The sequence below is a fragment of the Teleopsis dalmanni genome, chromosome 1 (genome assembly GCF_002237135.1).
Source record: "Teleopsis dalmanni isolate 2A chromosome 1, ASM223713v2, whole genome shotgun sequence".
In the NCBI taxonomy this organism is placed as follows: domain Eukaryota; kingdom Metazoa; phylum Arthropoda; class Insecta; order Diptera; family Diopsidae; genus Teleopsis; species Teleopsis dalmanni.
Window position 1 is genome coordinate 64,857,654 of NC_051846.1, and position 22,900 is coordinate 64,880,553.

Below are 22,900 nucleotides of genomic sequence, written 5' to 3' on the forward strand. Positions count from 1 at the left end.
CACTTATAGCCACAATAAAAAACGCACATCAAAACGTTACAAAATGTGTTACAAAAAAATAATTTCAATAAATTAAGAATAACGATGAAAATATCTATGCAAAAATATCTACGAAGACTTACAGGTTTCAAGAAATGGAGGCGAATAACTCCGCCGATGATAAAATTTTAACATTTTAAAAATTTAATTATCAAATCTGCTTTTAGCGAATTTTATTATTTTAGACATTAATTTTTTTCTTTTGTCTTATGAGCGCTATTAACCGAGGCCCTATGCTGTTAATTGGTGAATTTCAGAAGAATCGTGTCCGCTTGAACGGTATAAGAACCGTTCTGTCCTAACTTTCTTTTTCAGTTCGGATTTTATCATTTCGCTGAATGTTGTAAGAGTAGGTTTTGTGCGCGGTTATTATTTACGATATTTTATGTTCGTGTTGAAGCTGATATTGTGTAAAATATTGCTTATTAAAAAATAAAAAAAAAGTATTAATAAAAAATTATAGTAATAAACACGCTATAAATCAAGAGGAATTATGAATTTGACGGCTGCGTTGCATATCGGCGTTTTGCTAATAGTTTTTAGTGCCGCTCAAGCGGTGAGTGTTGAAATAAATTGCATATTCCCGTACTCCTCTCGTTTACGCTCAGTTAAAAGCCAATAATGATTTATAATGCTTTTTTAGGGTAATGGTTATTTCTATCCAAAACCTGTGGGCGTGCCAATACTTGAAGAAAACGGTGAACAGCAAAGCCAACCGCCAGCAGGTGTACAAGGCGATTTTATTGATGATATTATAGCGGATCAAAAGGAGTTAATATTCCAATCAATATTGGCTGGTAACGCATTGGCTGAGGCTGCTGAAGCTGCCGAAGGTGGCAGTAAGGCATTTCGCGGTAACAAGTGTGCACAATGCAGTGAGTAGAAGAGGAGCTCATAAATCTTAAAAATTTGAAATTAATTTATGTGAATTATTTTATAATGAAATCAGCTTGTGGTGTACCAAATGTCAATCGCATCGTGGGTGGCGCGAGAGTGCGCACTAATAAATATCCTTGGATTGCACAGTTGATACGCGACTCATTTCTCTTTTGTGGTGGCACACTTATAAACGATCGCTACGTGCTGACGGCGGCACATTGCTTATACAACATGGACACAAGTTCCATTTCAGTGCGTTTGCTGCAATTAGATCGCTCCTCAACTGACTTGGGCATCATGCGTAAAGTCATCTATACCATCATACACGCGCAATACAATCCTATAACTTTAGTGCATGACATTGCACTACTTAAGTTAAATGCACCTGTGGTACTGGCAGAAGATATGCGACCAGTCTGTTTGCCAAGTAGTGCAAATCAGAATTTCGACTTTAAGCAGGTTTTTAACACACAAAAAAAAAATAAACTAATATTTTTCACAACTTTAGGTATAAATGATTTAATACTTTCATTTCTATAATCTAAAACAGTCAATTGTTGCTGGCTGGGGCTTGACAAAGGAAGGGGGCTTGACTTCAAGTGTCTTGCGTGAGGTTAAAGTGCCCATTATTACAAATGCACAGTGTCGTGCTACTTCATACAAAAGTATGATTGTGGATACGATGCTATGTGCTGGTTTAGTGAAAGATGGTGGCAAGGATGCTTGCCAGGTAGGCTAAAAATAAGTCTTATTACTTTTATGAAAATGTTATTTATTGTATATTTGTGTATGTGTTTAAAGGGTGACAGTGGTGGTCCATTGATTGTAAGAGATCGCATCTATCGTCTTGCTGGTGTTGTTTCATTCGGCTATGGCTGTGCTAAACCCGATGCACCTGGAGTCTATACACGCGTCAGCAAGTATTTGGATTGGATTTCAAACTACACATTTGATGCTTGCTACTGTATAAATTAGTTTTAGAAAATATTTTTTTTAATATTTATAATAATTTGTAAATTAATAATTAAAACTCTGTATTACTTAAAAATTGTAATGAATTAAATAAAAAAATAAATAAATTTTTAAAGAAATTCTTATTATATGTGAAAACTTACTCAAACTTTTAAAAGAAACTCATGAATGACAAAAAAATATTTTATGTATAATGTGTTATAGTTTGAGGTCTTCAATTTCAATTAAATTTGAGCAATAAAAAAAATTTTAATGCAATCTTAAAGATTGGTATTTATGTATATGTAAAACATTTATACTAGAACTACTAGATACTAAAGTATACTATATTTAGTATATTAAATAAATTAAATTTAAATTAGAATTAAACTATTTAAAAAATTTCAAATATATTTTAAAATTTCTTGTTTAACATCATGTTTCCACTGATCTTATTTTGGCAATTTTGCTCATTAAGGTCGCTGTAAAGACAAGCATAATTTACAATATAAAGAATTTTCACATAAATGAGCTCATTATAAATAAATCAAATCAACTTATATGAAAAATATATGGTCACGCCCTTGTGAATCGTGGAGTAATATTAGCATGGCTTTCTACGTATTACGTTCCTAGTTTAGGTTCCATATATAAAAAAGAATAATACAAAAGCAAGCAATAAATAATGTCTCTGCAAAAGAATAGTATTGAAATTTAACAATTAAAAAAAAATATATAATTTTTTAATTCAATTATTCTACAACTGGTTTATGATTTCGTTCTAACATAACACAGCAAGTGAATCTGTTAATGAAAAACTTTCACAGCAAATAAACAAAGCTCCAGAAAAAAGTGCGATGTCAAGTATGGCTTTGGGTCAGTTAGCTTATGAACGCTAATTCGGAGTTTTAAATTTGGCAGGGCACGAGCTTGATTCCTGGCACTTACAGTCTCAGAAAAATTATTTACGAGTAATTCAATATAAGAAATAATTCCAAAACCACTGATGATGGGTATTTGGCAGTGCTCGAAACAGCTGTATGGTCAGCCAAAATTTAATTTATTTAAATAATATAAAAAGTATTTTTGTTGTTGTAGTTCACTAATATTCGAAACATCTCTTTCAAAGCGAAAAATGTTAAATGTAATTCTTAAAAATTAATTTTCTACAAGGAAAAATTTTTAAATTTGAAATATTCGTCATATGTTTCAACAAACAGAATATTTCACATGCATAAATCAAATCATACCAATGGAAACAGCCACATCTTAATTTCATTAACATAAGTAATTGTGCTGCAGTGGAAACAGGATATTAAAATTTCTGCTTCAAATTTCACTACACTTGATTCTCATCTCTGTAAATGAGTTCCGTTTCCTTTCTATGTAATGCAAGTGTCCTCTGTGTATATTAACAATTGTTTTATAATCTTCTGCGATGATATTTAATAATTAATTTTACAGTCCGGAATTGTGGATTATATGACTCTTGAATGAACCCCATATTTAGGTTTTGCAAGTGATTGGGTTTTCGTAGTTTGTGTCAATAGATCCCATCAATTTATGATATGAAATTACATTGGTCCTGTGGATATGTGTCAATACTTAATCGATTCTGTCATTTTGAAACATCTAAGTGCTAGTTTTATTAATCGTTGCTTAATACATAATTCCATGTTAAAGTTTAATATAATTTAATTATACTAAATATGTAATATGTTACTGAAATTTTGTTTGAATGTTTATTAACTTCTTAATAACAACTTTAAGGCTTTAATGACTGAGGATAAATAAATTGACTAACTTATTCACTTTAGCACTTGAACTGAAAATCATGTATGCTCCATTCTATCCTTTCCCTACTTTCTCTAATACCTATTCAGTTATTTCAATTCTCTTGTTTAATTAATTAATTAAGTATAAACTAAACGTTCCTGACTAGAATATGATAATAAAACTTTTAAAACGTTTAGTTGTATTTAGAAAGGAAATTTTAGTTCAAATGAAATGTTGTTTAGTCGATATTCAGTTATCTTAAAATAAATCATAGAAGGAACTTGAATCTTACTACTTACTATTAAGTTTAATATGAATTTAATGTTTTTTTTAGTGAGGCAGTTATTATATTATTAGTTTTTTTTATTGTATGCCAGTCTATATCTCATTAATTCAAACAATTGTCTGAATAATTAAACTATTTCTTTGTTATTAGGTAAATAGGTTTAAAACTAACAGATAATTAAAAAAATTTCATTAACTGTTAATACATATATTTTAAATTTATTGATTTTTAATGAATATTGAAATTAACAAATCTAAATCATTTTTCTAAAATGAATTTTCTAATTTTATATACCATTAGCTATTATGGTATCGATATTGATATATTATCAATGTCGAGAGATTTTTTTTAAAGCTTTTAAAGACTTCTTCACCTATTGAGAAACACTGCAAATGTTGTATCGATAATAATGCGAGTTTTTTAGTAATGAAAGCCGTAATCTATTGCATTCAATTCTGTATTATATCGATGTATTATATATATATATGGATATCTTGCAAAAAAACTGGGAGTACAGAAGTAAAATTGATTATTTGGCCATTTTAAGAAATCTATATTAGTTAAGCATCGAACCATAAGTCGATTCAATATTCAAATATTCAACTCTTAATAATATGTGGATTTAAAATTGCTGCAACATAGCATATTAGAGCTATAAAACAACATAAAATGTCATTTCTTACTATTGTATTTAGAACTGTAATTATTACGATTATGGCAATTTTAAAAAAGAGAGCTTTAGTTACGCCACTTTAACAACATGGTATTAAAGTATAATAATAGGAATGCATATCAACTTTTTATAATTATCATTCTATATCTTTATTTGCTTAAAATTTACCAAACATAGAAGATTTTATTTGTAGACAGAATAACAATTAAAATCTTAAATGTACCATTGAGAAAATTTAATTTGTTCGTTAAACATATATTAAAATGATTCTTTTAATTCGTTTATATATTCCAGATTCATATCCAAAAAGGGTACGAACTTGATTACTTGAACACGCTGATTTTTAAATAGATTTCAGTGAAGTCAGTTATTTTGAGCGACCACTTCAGTTGCTATAGCTTAATTTCTAAGATATCTGTTAGTTGTTTGCTGACAACTCAAGAACTAATTCACATCGATTCCTGGACACAGGGACAACTTGGGCAATTGTAGTGAAAACAAGCTTGCCAGGACAGAAATTCTGCTTTCTGACATTCACTTCTCAGATATTGGTGTCCCATTTGCAACAGTTAAATTGGCAATCAAACAAAACTATCTGAGAATTGCCAAGCAAGATGAACCCTTTTGTCAGATCTTCAGATTGACCTGGTCTAAACGAGACAGAAAATGCACCAGTCATCTGCTTTAACTAAAGCGTAACCTTTCCAATACTATAAAACATGCTATAAAACTGGATCTATATTATTATGACTTTTATCGAGGTTGTAGGTCTTGTGGATAAGAGGGAAACTGTGCTCTACCTTATGTGACAGTGTGCATCTTTAGTTAGGAGTAGATCTCAAACTTTTGTGGCCCCTTTTCTTACCGACCTAACAGAGCTATCATCTTGAAAAATCAGGGACTTAGCTTGATTCATCTCTACCTAATTGGGAAGTTCTACCTTCTCGCTTAGTTCATATGCTGAACTCTAATCGGTATTTGAGCACAATTGAGCAGAAGGCTGCCTCTTCAACCTAACTTCACCTACCATTTGTATTAATATGGTTTTTTATATGTATTGACTTAGTGAAAATGAACTAATTTAAGTAAATACGATAATATTTTCATGTCATATATTTATTTAAATGTTTAAATGTTCTTTAATAAGAATCAAATTAATGACAGATACGATTTTATAGAGTAAAAAGTTTGTTTACACCCACAGCTTGCTTATAAGGCCTATCATAGTCTAATATGATTGATATTTTCTTAGTAAATACTATACTGACCTAATTCGAACTCTTAAATTAACATTAATATCCATATAATTAATCACATTTAGATTTTGTCCCATAAAGACAAACTTTAAACAAAGAAAGAAGTTAAGAAGAAGTAACCATTTTCAATCAATCTTTCTCAAGTTGCCTTTCAAATATATAGTTTCACTTTTATTTTTTTTTTTTTCAAAAATGTTCAGACCGCTTCAGACCTACATAATCACCGCTATATAAATTTTGACACTAAAACATTTATCACTCGTAAAACTGTGATAAAATGAATAATTTAGTTGATCAATACTGACAGGCGGTTTTAATCAACAATGACGACAGCAATGCCAAGGAAGACGTTGCTGTCATCACAGTTCCAGTGAATGTGACAATTGTCGGTGGTAGTAAATATGAGAAGAATTTAAATAGTTTTCGCTTTAACAACGCAAAGATACAGATTTTGTGGTAAAAGTACACTGACGATATTCCACTCGAATGTCAAGGACACGAACTAATTGCCTCGCATCGTTATCACTTGTGTACTGTCATCATTGGCATTTTGTTGCAATAATTTTTATCTGCTAGCTGGTTGCGGTCGATTGCTTTGAAGTTTGTATCTAAAAGTAGAATTAATAGTGCATCGTTAATGGCACAATAAATAAAGTCGTAGCATTTCAAATATTTAAGCCTATTTACACCACCATTGCCATGTAATGAAATACGATCAAGAGTATCTGTTAGTAACCGCATTGCAACAACAATTGTGTTGGTTATCGCAAAATTGCCAATTATTTACTGCCACATTTTGTGTCGCCACTGATTTTCTTTTGTTATTCTCACAATTTTTTTTATTTCAAAACAAAACAAAATTTTTACTTAATTTTATTTTATGTTTCTTTTTATAAATTAATTTTTTTATTATTTTTGTTGTTATGTCTAAAAACCACAACTTTGACTTTAAATTGTTGCTATTGTGGGAGTTAGTGGAGCGAAGTTTTGGTTTAAACCTTCATAATTAAAAACTGGATTGTGTGGTTTTTTATTTAAGTTTGCCTTAAAGATACATTTTTTTGAAAAAATTTTGATCTTTACTAAAAAATAATAGAGCAAAATGACTGAAGTTTCTAAAGTTTGTTATACCTTTCAATCAAAATTAATCTTTTCTCTATTATATATTCTTTTTAACTTTTGTTAAAAATTGTTCTCTAAATTCTACAGTTTTACAATATTACATTTAAGAAGGTATCAAGACTTCATTTCAACGAATGTCAACATATAAATTCATTAGTATCACATATATCAAAAATGATTCACCCAAATAGCTAGAGTGATAAAGTTATTTTAAGCCTAATAGATGTCTCTGTAATCTAAAAATTTATTTTGGTAAAAGATTCGATTAGTAGATTCTCATAACACTATTGCAAAATAAAAATAGTGTTAGAAAGTGCTTATGCGAGGGAGAATAACAAGAGGGAACTAAAAATTTGATTGTTATTATTAATAATTTTTAAATAATTTGTTTTTAAAAATGACATTAAATTTTATTATTTATTTTTTTTTGATTGATACAATAATAGTGATTCAAAAATTAAATTTCTTTAAAAAAAAGAGCTTAATTTTTTTTGAAGAGTTCTTATACATGAAAAATTAAGAAAAATACGTAGGTCACCCTTTAAGTCTCACACCATTGCAACACTAATTCTCTTAACTCTTTTAGTTTACGCGTACTTATTGCGTTGTTTATATCGATTCTAAATTGTGTTTCTGCAAAAAAAAAAGACAGAAAAGAATGCATCGATCAACTAAGTTCGACATTTGGTTATGAAACACCGCATCCAGTGACTGTAAAACGCTGGATCAATGAGTACGACAAATTTTGTGAAGAACGGCTGTTCTTGGACACCAAACATCGTTACAGTGTTAGAAATGATTAAGATGGATCTTCGTCGAAGGACGATTATCCGAAACCACGACAATGCGAGCTTTCACACATCAGCTCAAACAAAAGAATTTTTGAGCTTCTGAATCAAACTAATATTGAATTCTATTGAATTGATATCACCGACTTATCCCCTAATGACTTCTTTTTATTCCCAAAGATTGAGAAAAAATGCGTGACAAGCGTTTTTCTACGCTCGAACAAACCAGTCGTTGAAACATTCAAAACCCTGGTTTTAGAGTCACCAACTTTAGAGTGGCCAATTTGTTTCGAGATTTGGTTCAATTGAGTGTAAAAATGTATTGATCATCAATCATAGAGTATACTCCGAAAAGTAATAAAATTATTTTCACTGTTTAACCACCCATTATTAGACGCAAGGTTTAAAAGCCAGTCCTCGGAAACTTGATAAACTGAGCAAAATAATGCTGAAACATTTTTCTAATATGTATTTTATGCTTAATAGTTTCATCAGAAAGTACATTTCTCTTCAGATTAAGAAAAATTATTATTTATAGATACTTCAACTCTTAATTTGTAAAAAATTAAAGATTATTGGATTGTATGTATGTGCAGTAGAGTTTTTCATTCTTATTGGAAATATCTGATCTGGTTAGTGTTAGGGCCATGTTATGTAATGTCTCGGGCACGACATAAGTAAGATTGTTGTTGTTTTCAATGTAAATTATAATATTGAGAGTGAAAGAAAAAACAATATTTCGGTACCAATTTCGGCTTGAGAGCAGGGCTAATTAAGACTCGGCATTTAGGTAAAACGGTGTTATTTAGTAAATTTCAGAATTTCCGTCTTTTAGGAACAAATTAATATAATTTTAACTCGTTTTGGAGAAAAAATGGCAGTAAGCAACACAGCCTGTTTTATAAACTGCTAATAATCTAATTATTATACTTTCTCATTTTAAGGAAAAGTAAGTTTAAGAATAAGTAAGGTTTATATATATATATTTTTCTATAAGTTTTTTCTTGTAAAAATATATGTTAACATGCATTTCCTTCGTGATCCAATAGAGCCAATTTTGGCGTGCCCGAGACACTCTACATAACGTGTTTCTCTATATTATATTAATCTCTTTTCTAAAGAGTAATCTGTTAAAATTTGACCTCTAAGTCAGATATATCTATTTTATAAACTAAATTCAATCTGTGGCGATTATTTAAATGTGCCTTACTTAACCATATCTGCCTATATACCCTTTGTGTTCATAAATGTCTATTAATAGTTTTACGATTTCTTTAAATTTCTCTTAGATTTGTATTTATTTCTACTTCTCATTCCTAATAATAGTCTATTGCAATAAATTTTTAGTTATCTTTAATTTACACTTAGAAAATATATTATTATCTTTAAACATATTTCATTGTCAGTTGAAAAAAGTAGTTGCTAAAATTAAATTTTCAGCTTTCCACTTATGCTATTTCTTTGTTATCATACAAAATATAATAATTAAAATTAAAATAAATTACTCACTTTGTATCTATTATGCAAATTAAATATCTTTGCGGTTGAACTTTGCCTTTTTGCAGTTTAGCACTTTCGACCGAGGGAAACTCCTCCATTTACCTACTCGCACCATTACACCATTAAAGCTTATCAAGAGTACTTCTTTCTTTTGTATGGTAATTTTTACTTTTTGTGGGAAATTTTTTGCATTTTCCACTTTTTAATATTTGCACATTTTCATGAATTTTTACGCTAATTACACAGCAGAAATTGCACATTTAATCGCACTTTCTTGCCTTTTACTGCCCCGCTTTACTTTACTTTGAGTTAATCACGTGCAAACAGAAAAGTGCAGTAGCTTTGAAATTTGCTTAAGAAACTGAACGTAAAATCGGAGTGCCTCAATGGTTCTTATTATAAGTAATTACTTCTTCAGTTTCCAGCACTGGAAATGAAGAAATGAAAGAAAAAAAAAATATTTAAATATTTCCATTCATTTATGAATAAAGTATTGCAATTTTTTCCAACTTCACTTAATTGCGTAAAATCAAGAGTTCCAATCGGGTCAGTGCTTCTAAGAGCGGATCCTTTATGCTGTCAGAGTGAATTGCCGCCATTGATTTCGAAATTGAAGCAGGAAGTGAATGCAAAGTGGAAGTACTAAGTGGAGAAGCTAATTAAATGCTTATTATTATGTTATTTCTATCATTAACTCATTAAGAAATAATTCATTTTGTATTAAAATATATTACGTTTTGTATTTGACAATTAGAATGAAAGCTAATCGCTATTAATTCCTATAATTGCTAGAGAGAACACTTATATTAATGATGTTTTTGTTTTATTTAATCGTTCTTAATCAATTACAAACTAAAAACGTAAAACTAAAATAAAAAATATGAAATTTTTTCTATAGTATAATAAATTTCATTAAAATTATGGCCTAGTCTGCTTAGTCTAGACTTTAAATTTGCTTACTTTTCATTTCCATAAATTAGAAATTCAACAGTCATTGGAAGAACTTTTCTAACTTCTTTGCATTAAATCACTACGCATTCAGACGGAACAATTTTCTCAAAGAAAAATTAAATTAAAACTAATTTATTGTGGGAACTGTATTAAAGTAGAGTGTTCCAAATTAAAGGTATTATAATGACTTTTAGGTATTATTAAGCCGTCTTTAGGCTTAATAAATAGAATAGTTTAAATCTCAAAGTAAATTAAAATTTTTATAGACTTAATATTATAAGTAAAAGATCAAAATCTTTAAAAATGTTTTGACTTAAAGATTTTATTTAGAATTTTCCTGTGTTAGCAACTAATGGTGGAAAAATTAAAAATTTTACCTTTTTTAATGTTACTTTTTTCTTATGACGAACAAAAACTATTTAAATATTAGAAGAGTTCAAATAGAAATGAAAAGAAAACAACAAAAATTTGGTTAATGTATTAAAATTTGACTGACTATACAACGCTGTTTCGAGTATTGCCAAGTACTCATCATCAGTGGTCTCAGGAAATATTCGAATTTTTTATTTTGTTTACTTTAATTTTACTTTAATTATAACTTCTGAAAAACAAAAGCAATTAATGTAGTTGGACATCCATTAGAGTAGTTCTTATTTTACGAAAATTGGAGTTCTTTATAAAAAACACAACAGTAATATCCTCACCTTAGAAGAACAAGCATAAAAAATATATTGATAAACCATTCAATAATATTTCCACCATAGAAAAAGCAGATTGATTCTTATTTTATGAAAATTGAAATTTCCTATAAAAAACTTAGCAATAATATCCTCATCATAGAAAAAGAAGAAGCGGAAAAGAAATCATATTTGTACTTAAACCTCTCAATAATATTCTCACAATAGAAGTAGACTGATTCATAAGCTTTGAGGTTGTCTAAGCTTTGAGATAGAGGTTTGTAATACAAAGAGAAAATTTCCATTAACAGAAATAAATATTAAATTATCATGAACACTAACCCTCCAAAAAACCTTTTGTTATAATTACCTTTGTATGGGAGTTGGCGTTAATTTTTGAGAAACGGTTTTATAATAAAATTGAAAAAATTGTATTCTAAAATAAAGTATATATATATTCCAGTCATAAATGTTAACCCTCTCCAATTGCACCTTAACCCTTAACCAATAACGGATTTGGTCAAAAAAGTAATTCATCAGGATCTATATAGTACAAATAGCAAATAGTAAGAAAGGGCATTCAATGATTTTAAACAAACAATCTCAGACAAATACATAGAGATACCTGGTTTATGCTAAGTTATACTAATTACAAATATTTGAAGATACTCTATTTTAACAGAGAATAAAAAAGTTTAATTGAAAGATATAACGGCGAACTAAATATTATCCAAATACCTTGACGTGTCGTTGATTTGACGACTTATTGACGGAAATCGGTTCCCTAATTCTCGGTCCCCGATTCCTTGGGCATGTCAAATAAGACGACTTGTTTTAGTTGGATCAGCTATTTTGAGCAATTTTTATCACTACGCTGTATGTCGACATATAGTTTACTCTTTACATTGATTTTTACATCGATTACAATAACAAAAACTATATACACCATCCATAATCAACTGGTAAAACTAGTAGTTGACAGTTTTTGAATGTCAAAATCTAATATTCTTAAAACTATTTTGGTGTATCGGTATATTGACATGTATCAATAAAAAAGTTGACAAAAATAACTAACTGCCTTTAGTATAGTCTGTGTTCAGATAATTGAAATCGTGTCCTACAGACCGCTTCTTTAAACTGTCTAAAGAGAAAAATAAATTTGATTTGTGAACTTCAAAAGTTTTTCTTAATTAAATAAAAATTAATAAAAATGTTGCCGTGTATATAATTTCATAAACTCAAAAAATATATGTTAGCGAAATCGTTTTGAAAGTTATATACTTCGGAAAATAGGTAAATTGGTTAAAGGATTACTCGTTTGCATTGCATCGATTAAGATAACATGTAACACTAAAAACCATGTAGATAGAAAATTAAATCTCTAAATAGACGAATATCTTATAACAAGATACCTCAGGTGAAACAAAGCACTAGTATGTGGGATCTGACCAGACTTTACAATCTAATGCAACCTAAGGCATTCAAAATATATAATTGCCAAAAAGACTGCGTAACATATTGACCAAAATCTTTAGTTTCTCACGATAAAAATATTTTTCAACCTTTTTCAACCAAATTTAAATAATTAAACAATATATAATTAAGTTTTTAATATCTAAATAATAAGTTATCCATTATATTTTCGAGTAGAGAAGTAGTTCAAAGTCAAATATTTATAATTAATTAAGTAAAAATTTAGTTTGACCATAGAGCTGTTTCTGATACCATCAAATATTCATCATCAGTTACGTTTGCTAAATAACGTTTATTAAGTGTGTTTGATATTAAAAAAAAATAACAACAAATACATTTCGAAATTGAACAACATAAAGTAAGTGAAATGTCTATATGTCAAATTAGGTAGGGTTTAATTCGACAGTTGCAATTGAAAAATGCTGTCCGCATATCTTAATTAATATTTACGTTTCCAAATATCACTGTGTATATTTGATGTTATACAAAACAATTAGGGTCAGTCCAAAAACGACCAGTTGAGTTAAAGATGAAGTAGTTAATAAATTTAGTGTTTAGTATATCTTTTACTTATAACAGTATTTACATACTTCTTTATTTTATATAAAATTTTATTTTATTCTTCAATTACATCAGCTAATAAAAGGAAATTATATTTAGACCTTAAATTAATTGTACAATAAAAATAATTCAATACCATGTTTCCACTGCAGCTAAAATAGTTTTTGTTAATTAAATTAAGATTTGGTCGTTTCCATTGGCATAAGTTGATTACTGCGGGTGAAAAAGCTTCCATCTGTTAGAAAGTTCTGTAAAAGTTCTTGGAGTGTTTCTTTTTGTTTATATTTCAATTGTAAGTTGATGATATTTAATTTTGTTTATATAATACATAATTATTGTGAAATTGTTCACAACATGAACAAAGGAATAGGTGCGTACAGAAAATAATGTGTCATGTATCCGAAAAATGAATAATTATTAAAAAACAATAAATAGCGTTACTTTCCTCTAAATTAATTAAATTACAAGTCAATTTATTATTAAGTTTTTGAATTCTCATCGTTATCTTAATAATCGCTATCATCACTATGAATAAACTTCACTTAATAACATGTTTCCACTGCTTACTTACTAAGTTACTTAAGTAACTTTGAGATTTTGTCGTTTCCATGAACATAAGTTACTTATTGCATTTGAAAGGAGCTTTTATGTGTTAAAAATTTTTTGAAAGTTCTAAGAGAGCTTCTGTTTGTTTAAATAAACTTCACTTAATAATATATTACACAAAAAAATTATATATGTAATGGTTTTATTAAATCATTTATATATATTTATTATATATTCAATTAATAGAAACAAATATTTTAAATAGTTGCTTTTTCAGAGCATTCTACATATAAAACATATGACAAATATTTTAATTTTTTGCTAATTTCCCTTTTGGAAATTTTAATTTTAAAGGTTGCATTCGACATTTTTGATCTAATTTCCCTTGATTTATTTTTAATTAAGTTAAAGAGCACAAAAGCGATTTGTATGGTTAATCAAAATTCATTAGCGACCTTAACTACATAAACTGGTCGAACCAAAGCAGTGGAAACGTACTATAACTTTATCTACACATATATTTTCTATCATATAATTTCAATTATAATTGCCTACATACCAAACATACCATAAATATCTAAAGTTTCCTTTTCATTTCATGTTTGACATATTTACTTTCATTAGCGCGACTGCCTCTTAACAATCACTTTTCAACTTCATAAACATTTTAAATGACTTCAACTGTTGTTTCAAGCCACCTACAAACCAGATAATTTAAATGAACAGAAAATCGTTTAGATATGAGTAAAATAGAGTCATGACGTTTGTTGTGACTGCTTTTCCATATGCATTCACCGTAATTACGGACCGCTTCAGTAATAAACTGCAAACTGCAAACGGCAAACAGCAAACGGCAAAATATGAAAACTTGTTTCTATTAAAACCCGAAATTGCTTATAAGAAAGTTGCAAAATCACGTTGCCAATATTTGTGGATTTTGCCATGAGTCTCACACGAAAAATACCTCAACGGTACCAAAAATTTTTGCCAGAAAACCAAACAAAGAAACGTGGCGGTACCAACGCGTTTCGAGTGCAGCAGCTCCGCAACGCTCAATTTTACAGGTGACCGCATACCAAACATACCAAATTGGCAATCTAATGTTGGTCCAAGCAATGTTAAGCCAGGCTTAAACTTGTTGCGAGATAAAGCTATACGCTGTACGCTGTACACTGTACACTTTATAAGACCTTCCCCCTGTACTCGTAACCGTTAAGCACATTTTTCATGGCTTGTAACTTTTATGGAATATAAATAAATAATATTTTTTTAATAAAAATCAATGAAGAAAAAGAAGAAAAGAAAAATAAAATTAAAATCAGTAACAAAATAAAAAAAGAGTTGAAGATTTTTCTTGCAGAAAATGAATTTGTTAACTGGAACCTATGGGTCCAATTAATGACAAGCCGCTCTCAATACTAACCGTTCAGTAAATAAGCGAAACGAATTTGATTTTGGTCGCTTATTTTGAGGGGGCAAGTGGGTTAGCTAAGGAAATCGCAGAAATTTCAAAGATTTCAAGTTATTTTTCTTTTCAATAAGAAAGATTTCATTAAAAATATTATTTTTTTATTTCTTCTCAATAATTTTAAATGAACTTTGCCTTCAATCCACTGTGCTGAATTTCGCGGACTTTATAGGTGGGTCAACGGTTTGTTGTTAATTCGAAATAGTCGAACTTGTCGATTGGTGCATAATAATTTTTATGCAAAAATTTGTTGTAGTTTGCGATTTACAGCAATTAATTTTTTATTTAAATTTTTACGGCATTCTTTGGTTTATGTTGGTAATTATGTCATTATTTGTTCATATCTCTGAAGTAAACTAACTGCAGTTGCAAGAAATTATTCAAATAAAAATATATCTACTGCAATGGCTTGGCTTAAAACCAAGCTTGGCGCTTTAAAAAATGACAGCATTTTTATACTTTTCAATTTTTATCTTTTTATTATTTATATACTCTTATTCGTTTACATACATAATATATTTTAATATAGATATATTTTTGAATTCCTATATGTAGGTATGTATTCAATATAAGTGATTGTCTGACACAGTTTGTGTGCACCAAAGACTTACTGCTGCTGTAATTGATTCCAGTGGTTTGCCATGAGATTGAGCTTAAGTTCAACTGAACCCAGCTGGTTCCATTGAGGCATTTATTAAAGTTTGCAATTTGGTTTTTGTTAATATTTATCTTTACTTTTATGAGATGGAAAATATCGGTGCATTATCGACCGTTAATGGCAATGAATATGAAGGCATAAATGGTTTATAAAATACACTTAACACATATATTTGAAATATATATGATATAATAAATTCTTATATTTGTTGTAAAATATAAAAATTTGTTAAAATTAACATATAAATTTTAAAATATAAAAATATAGTGTTTATATATTATATTTAATGATATATTTATTACATATAAAAATATATAGAGCAATATATTATTTTTTGTTATATAATTTCAAACTTTTATAGTAGGTTGGTTGGTTGTAGTAGCAGGCCATTAGATAACTTCCATGTACCTCAATTAGCGTTTTTTCGTCGTTTTACTACCATATTCCTCGTAAGAACCCTAGTATAGACGAGTAGAGACTAAATCCAGCCTGCCGAATTTAGATAATTTAATAGGTATTTTGTCTTCACCGATGAACAGCCTGATAAACTATCAAAAAAGTATCTTGCTAAGAACGTATACCTTCTGGATGCCTGCGATTTCTCCTGCTAGTTTCCAAAATTTCTTCAGTGAGATTTACAGGGAATGCGCAGTTTCTCTGCGTGGTTACCTACACACTAATGACCAGAAAGAACTGCAGTAAGTCACTTTAAACGAGTTTCGAGGATCTATTTTTATTATAGGTGGGCCATGTTAACCTGAAAGTTACTTACCTGCTTTCCATCTGTTATGGGCAAGTTGCAGAAAGTAGAGGAAACTACTTTTCTTAATGGTCTCTAGGGAAATATAAATCGGTACCGCTACAGACACATCCAGGGAAGCATCAGATTGGGCTAAACTGTCAGCTTTTTTGTCCCCTTCGATGTTCCTATGTCCAAGAACCCAGATGAGGGTGATATCAACCAACCCATTTAGCTCGTGAATTGCTTCTCTATATTCTTTTACTATGTTTGATTTTTTTGTGAAAGATTCAAGGGCTTTGATTGTTGCCTGGCTGTCAATGGCAACACTACAACTGTCCTCGATGTGACTTGCAATTTGCCGACTGGCTTCTCTAATTGCTGCGATTATTATTCAAATTTTTGACGTGAAATCGCCTAACTCACGGTACTGCGGCCAAAACCGGCCCTTTAAAGCTTTGTGAACAAAGTCCAGTAATTCAGAGAAGAGCATTTAATCTTTTCTGGTGACTGAAATTCCATAGGAAATAAATTTTATATTTTTTTGGTCAACGAATGTTATTTCAGAAGTCTTATTTGGTATAAATACACACATTTTTAGTTTTTTATTAATTAATTTCGATATGCTTTCTTTTTAAACTTCATTTTTTTTAAAACTCAATAAACTTAAATCTTTCTAAATAATGCATGCACTAAGGTCTTCAAAATAACAACTCCGTCGTCAGTATCTCCTTTTTATTTGAAGTAAACTTTAGTTCTGAATTTTGAAAATTAATATATAGTTTCTAGGTCCGGTGATTTGGTCATCTGATTTGCCATATCAAGAAACATAGCATATCAAAGCATTGTTCTCTTTTCGCAGATCTCTGTGTCTTTTTTTCAATTTTCTGCTCTCAAGTGCTTTTGAACTTTGAAGTGTGTTGGTGAGTTCATGTTGTAGGATAGGGTTATGTTTAAAAGCGGGTGCTGACAGCTGTCAGCACTTCCACTCGAAGGCATATATTGCCCATTGTGATGCTCTCAAAAAATTTTGGCGAGTCCATGCTATAACAAAAGTTATAAATTTGCGAAAAACGTTTAGCTCGGTGTACTAAAACCACTCCAATAACGCTTGGAAGATGTTTAAAAGAATTCACTTCTTTTGTAAGGTCAGCAAGTGCTGTATTTAAAAAGCGGAGACAGCTCTATTTAATAAAACTTTTTCTAATATATCCCCAAATGTTGTTAAGTTGTACTTTGAGAGCTTTGGCCACCATTATAATTTTTATCTGATAACGGTAGAAAACGAACGTTTTTTTAATAAAACAGGAACAGTGATATAAATAATAGAAAATAAAAAAATAATTTATTTTTATTAATATATTTATTAACTTATTATATTTATTGTATTTTATAACACTTTATAACGACAACTTTAATCATTGCAGAATTAATTATTTGCTAGTATTAAATAAATATTTATTTAGTTATTTATAATAATTATTAAATTATTTAATGATTATTTAATATATTAAAAATTCCAATATTACTTAGCATGATCATTCTATTCCAATATATCTTCAAGTTTAATAATTATTCTTCATATTTTTCTTTGCAGCACTCCAAGCGATGCATAGTTGAAATAATTATATGATATTTCAACAACGTTTTTCATACATAAACTTAAAAATTTGAAGATCACTGCTCACTTCATGTACAAATTTCACCACACCAATATTAGTAAACCCAACTCAACACAACAACAATCACAATGGATGACTATATAACAGTTGTGTCAGTTGATGAACCAGCAAGCAAAGTAAAGAACCGACCATTGTTGAAAAGGCAGAGTTCGATCGCAGAAGATTCTTCATTTATAACAGTTTTAACAATCAACAATAATAACAACGTCATGCCACAAACCAATAACTCTCATTCCAACTATATCACAGACACAAACCAAATTTTAACGGAAACTGTGATCGTATATCGTTTGCCCGGCGAACGCTTGGGTTTTGGTTTAAAATTTCAAGGCAAGTAAAGAAAATAATACTTAACTGAAATTCTTTTTATATTTGAATTTATTTTAGGTGGTACACGTAGTACAGAGAAAGTTCAAAAATTATTTATACAATCATGCGCCAAGGATAGCCCAGCATCGAAGGTAGAAGCCAGCTGGGGTTTACTGCGTGAGGGCGATGAAATTGTCAGCATTGATGGCAATAAAGTGTGTGAAATGACACGCATTGAGTGTGTGCGCTGCTTGAAGGATAATGTCGCCATTAAGCTTGAAGTGAGAAATGGATATGGCCAGAAACCTGAAACTGAAGAGGATTATATAAATGGCACAGAACATATGAGCAATGGCACCGCATCCATAATGAGTAATGGACAGAGTAAAGGTAGTCCGCCTCCACCACCACCAGTGCCACCAAGAAAATTGGTTAAAAGAAAGTCTTTGAAAGATGCCAAAATCATTGAGAATGGTTTAAAAATCACAACAGATGCAGTGGATAAACCATTTACACCACCGCCAGATGCAGAATATTACATAAATCTGTTTGCTGATGGACAGTCCATCAAAACTGAGTCAGAATCTGATGATACTGCCAGTACGATATCTACTGTTATCGATAAGTTTTCAATTAACTCGAATTATTCTTCTGAATCAGATTTGTCTAGCTTTGCATCGCTGCCAAATGCACAAAATGTAATAAACAAAACGGATTTGGCAAAAGTACTTAAGCCATTCACAATGTTGGAAGAAGAATTTAGTGTTGATAGCACAACACAATTTAAAGACTGCATTATCAATCAAATGGACGATCCTAAATCTATGGGAGGTGAAGAAGTGAAAAAACTAAATATGATTCCTGGAAATAACTACGAAAATGTAGAATTTAAAACTGAGAAAGTAAATGTTTATGAAAATGTAGAACTCAAATCAGGAAACGATGAAAAAACTGCGGCACCGGTCGTTAATTTGCCGACACCAAAGCCAAGACAAGTTGCAGTAGGTGGATCTAGCATTGAACCGAAGAAACGTTCCATCATACCATTGCCGCGTAAAATAACCACACCAACAAAACTACCCATTGAGGTAGCACCTCCAAAAGTACCAGACACAAGTAATGCTCATAAATTACCTAATACTCCAACGACACCAACAAATGAAACCACACCTACTAAAGAATTTCTGACTAAAATACCTAAGGCAATAGCGACAGTATTTTCACCGAATTCACTGCGCGTTATGGAGCGCTCAAAGACTGAAAGTGAAATAAAATTGAAATCGCCATTGTACACAGAGAATTTAAAACAGCAAACTTCAATGTTTTTGGAGCAAGAAAGTAGAGGTTCCATGGAAAACTTGAATAACAAGGAAAACAAAACACATGTCAGTAAAATTAAGTATAATGCGGATGCACTCAAGAGTGGCATTATAAAATCACGTATACCCGTAGTACTGTCACCGAAAAATTTGTCAAAACAAGAAAATCTAGTGGAGAAAAAATCTAACTTAAGTAATAGTCCTTCAAATATACCACGCATGCTTATGCAGAAACAAAAATCCGAAACAGACCTTAAACTCGGACTATACCGTAGTAAATCGAAAGAATCAAGTCCAACATCAATCAACAAAACGCCTTTACAGCGTACCATATCGGCTGAATCGAAATTAAAGAGTCCAGAACGTACACTAATACCAATTTTCAGTGGCCAAATGTCTACATCGACAGAGTCATTGAGTAGTAATAGCACACAGAGTAGTGGCGTCAGTGCAAAAACGAAAGGTCCTAAGCCAAAACCACCAGAGCGTATACAATCCTTGGGTAAAACTAATATCCCGAAATTACAGACACCAAACAGTCCTACTGCAAATACCAGCAACTCATCCTTTACACTTACTATAACAGATAAGAATGCAACAACTGCAACAGTGACGTCTACAGCACCACCCACTATGCAGACCTTTAAACAAACAAATACTAAACAAACTTCACCGGTTGGCACACCAACACCAGGTACACCACCTTCACCCACAACTGCTGCTAATAGAGAAATACGTTTCAAAATACAAACATATGAAAGCAAAGTACAAGAATCACAATTAAAGGCTCCTTTCACTGATGTAAATGGTAATGAGGAGACCAAAATGCCGAGTTTATTCGATTTGGTTCATAAAAATAGTCCTAACCTGGAACGAAAAGATATTGAGAGTACATATATGAATAATTCAGCAGTGAAGATACATATCAAGGATGTTACCGAAGATGAAACGGATGATTCCGTGCCTGCAGTGGGTAAATGTATCAAGGTGAGCGATACACAACCCACCTACTATTCAAGTACAAGCAGTGAGGATGAGGATACTGATACTAATGATGAGAATGACGCTGAAAAGGATTATGACTGTGAGGACGGTGAGAAATTGGGACCACCGGAGGTAATAAATGGACCTGGCCCCTCGGAGGCGTATTTCAACTTATACTGGCATACAAATATGTTGCCTACGATTGGTGAAGTTGAAGAAGAATTCTCTTCGCTGGAACCACAATCGTTAACAAATGGGTAAGTTTGTTAACTATAGCGCTAAGATTTTTAAATAAAGTGTGGGCGAGTGTAAAATATCTGAATATGACTTCAATATTAGTTAAGTTAGATTAAGCGTTCCTCTTCGGTCCTTCTATTATCGGTAAAACTCAAAGGGTTTCAAATCATTTGAATTGATATTACTTAAATGTTCAAAATAATTAATATATTTTTATCTATTTGGCAACCATTAGTTTCCATCATTAATACATTTTGAATCACATAATAACAACTTTTAGCTAGCAATTAGTAATCAAAGGCCTACCAGTTGATAAGGCACTTTTCAATTTTTCCAAATTTTATCTCTTTTACTCCACTTTTATGACGCTTTCTATCTGCAATTCTAATAAAACAACTGTAACTTGTAACTCAAAGTAAACTAATAATAAATTTGGTAAATAAAAGATATTCATTCAACTCAGATATAAATCTTATCTAAGTAATTACATCGTAAATACCGGAATTCTCTTTAAACAGCAAGGTGCCAAATATCAACAATCTAATGACTGCACGAGAAAGGCAACAAAAACTTTTGATAAGATTATATACAACAAAATTATACACAAATATATAAATTATAATAATATTTCGTAAGTCAAAGCGTAGCGATTTTGTTGAAACAACACTATATCAATTATGAAGAATTATTCCAATACAGAATTGAGAATATAATAATAGGCGAAAACCCTAAAGATACAGTATAATAATAATTATCTCACTCATACGAGTATAGTATATTTCTATTTGTATAATTTCTATCTTCTTATTTATCTAAAATACTCTTCATCTTATTAAAGGTCTTTTTTCCTAAAGTTAACTACGTCGTTCTTCTATCTATTATTAGTCAATTGTAATCAGAATATAGTACCACAAAAACTGTGTAGATTTTTTCATCCTAAATTCAGATAAGACAGTTTGGTATTGTTTAAAGATTAAGGTTGCTATTTTATTCTAAATTTCTATAGAATTCAATGATTTAGAGCTGTGTTTACCTGCATTTATATTTGATTTAGACTAAACGGAATCATATCGAATTTAATTTATTTGCTGCTCATTCCGTAATATACCCGTATAGATAACTATTAGTTTACTATCGGATTAACTCAATTTCTTCCAATTTTAATAATTGGAAGAATAATTGGAAGAATTGAATAATTGAATAATTGGAAGAAATTGGAAAAATTTCTTCTAATTTCAAATATTAAACCATACCATTTGAGTTCATCACGTTGTATTTTCAATGGTTCTATGTTATCACTTTATCTCTTAGAAAAAAAAAAAATTGCAGTACCCAGTCATATGTTACTTTGATTGTTGTTGTAACCCGCTAGGATCTAAAAGGAGATTATATCTGAACGGATTTACTAAATGAATATATGGGTTAGAATATAAATAGGTTATGCTTGGTTGGAAGTAATGGGGAGAGGAAATTAGGAAGAAAGAGTGGATTAGAGATGCGTGGGGTATAAATTGATTTTAGTCCAGATGGAGAAACCTAGACACTTCAAGGGGTGGGTTGATTGGACGGAGGTTTGTGTGTGCAGTGGGTCAAAAGAACAGATAGGGAACATTTTGGGGGTGGAGCTGCAGTTTAGACACACAATAGGAATATACGTATGTGTGACAAGTAACTGTTTAGCACTTGAGTATATCTTAATATCAATTGAGCGAGGACAGTTCTCGCAGTACAGGGGAGATGTCGTTCTTTCTGACAGGCGGTGGTCTTTTGAGAATTTTGTTGTGGGTTATTCTTGTTCTCGAAGAGAATATTGCATCTGTATGGAGGGCGGTAAAATCCACGTTTACACTTTGATTGACCAGATTCAAAAAAAAAACTGAAGTACATTGTGCTTCATGTAGTCTTCTCTAAGGAGTACTTTCAAAAATGAAAAAACTACAAAATACATTTAAAATATTCGTAGTTCTATAATAATCGTCCAGAAATAATAATTTAATTTTGTGCGTCATATTAAAGTAAAAGCAGT

General features: G+C 30.4%; 2 protein-coding genes across 2 annotated transcripts in view; both read left to right on the forward strand.

The window, feature by feature from the left end:
* LOC119683132 (serine-rich adhesin for platelets-like) overlaps positions 1-22,900 on the forward strand; it is a 69,402-nt gene that overhangs the window by 26,784 nt on the left and 19,718 nt on the right. Inside the window, exons 2-3 of the mRNA XM_038096746.1 lie at positions 17,941-18,355; positions 18,413-20,894. Of these exons, the coding sequence (XP_037952674.1) occupies positions 18,094-18,355; positions 18,413-20,894 (2,744 nt within the window). The 5' untranslated portion in view covers positions 17,941-18,093. The remainder of the gene's footprint in view (positions 1-17,940; positions 18,356-18,412; positions 20,895-22,900) is intronic.
* Positions 533-1,893, forward strand: LOC119683123 (trypsin-1). Its single transcript, XM_038096738.1, has 5 exons — positions 533-595; positions 683-914; positions 989-1,377; positions 1,469-1,648; positions 1,720-1,893. Exons 1-5 carry the CDS (start codon positions 533-535, stop codon positions 1,891-1,893), a joined length of 1,038 nt encoding a protein of 345 aa, XP_037952666.1.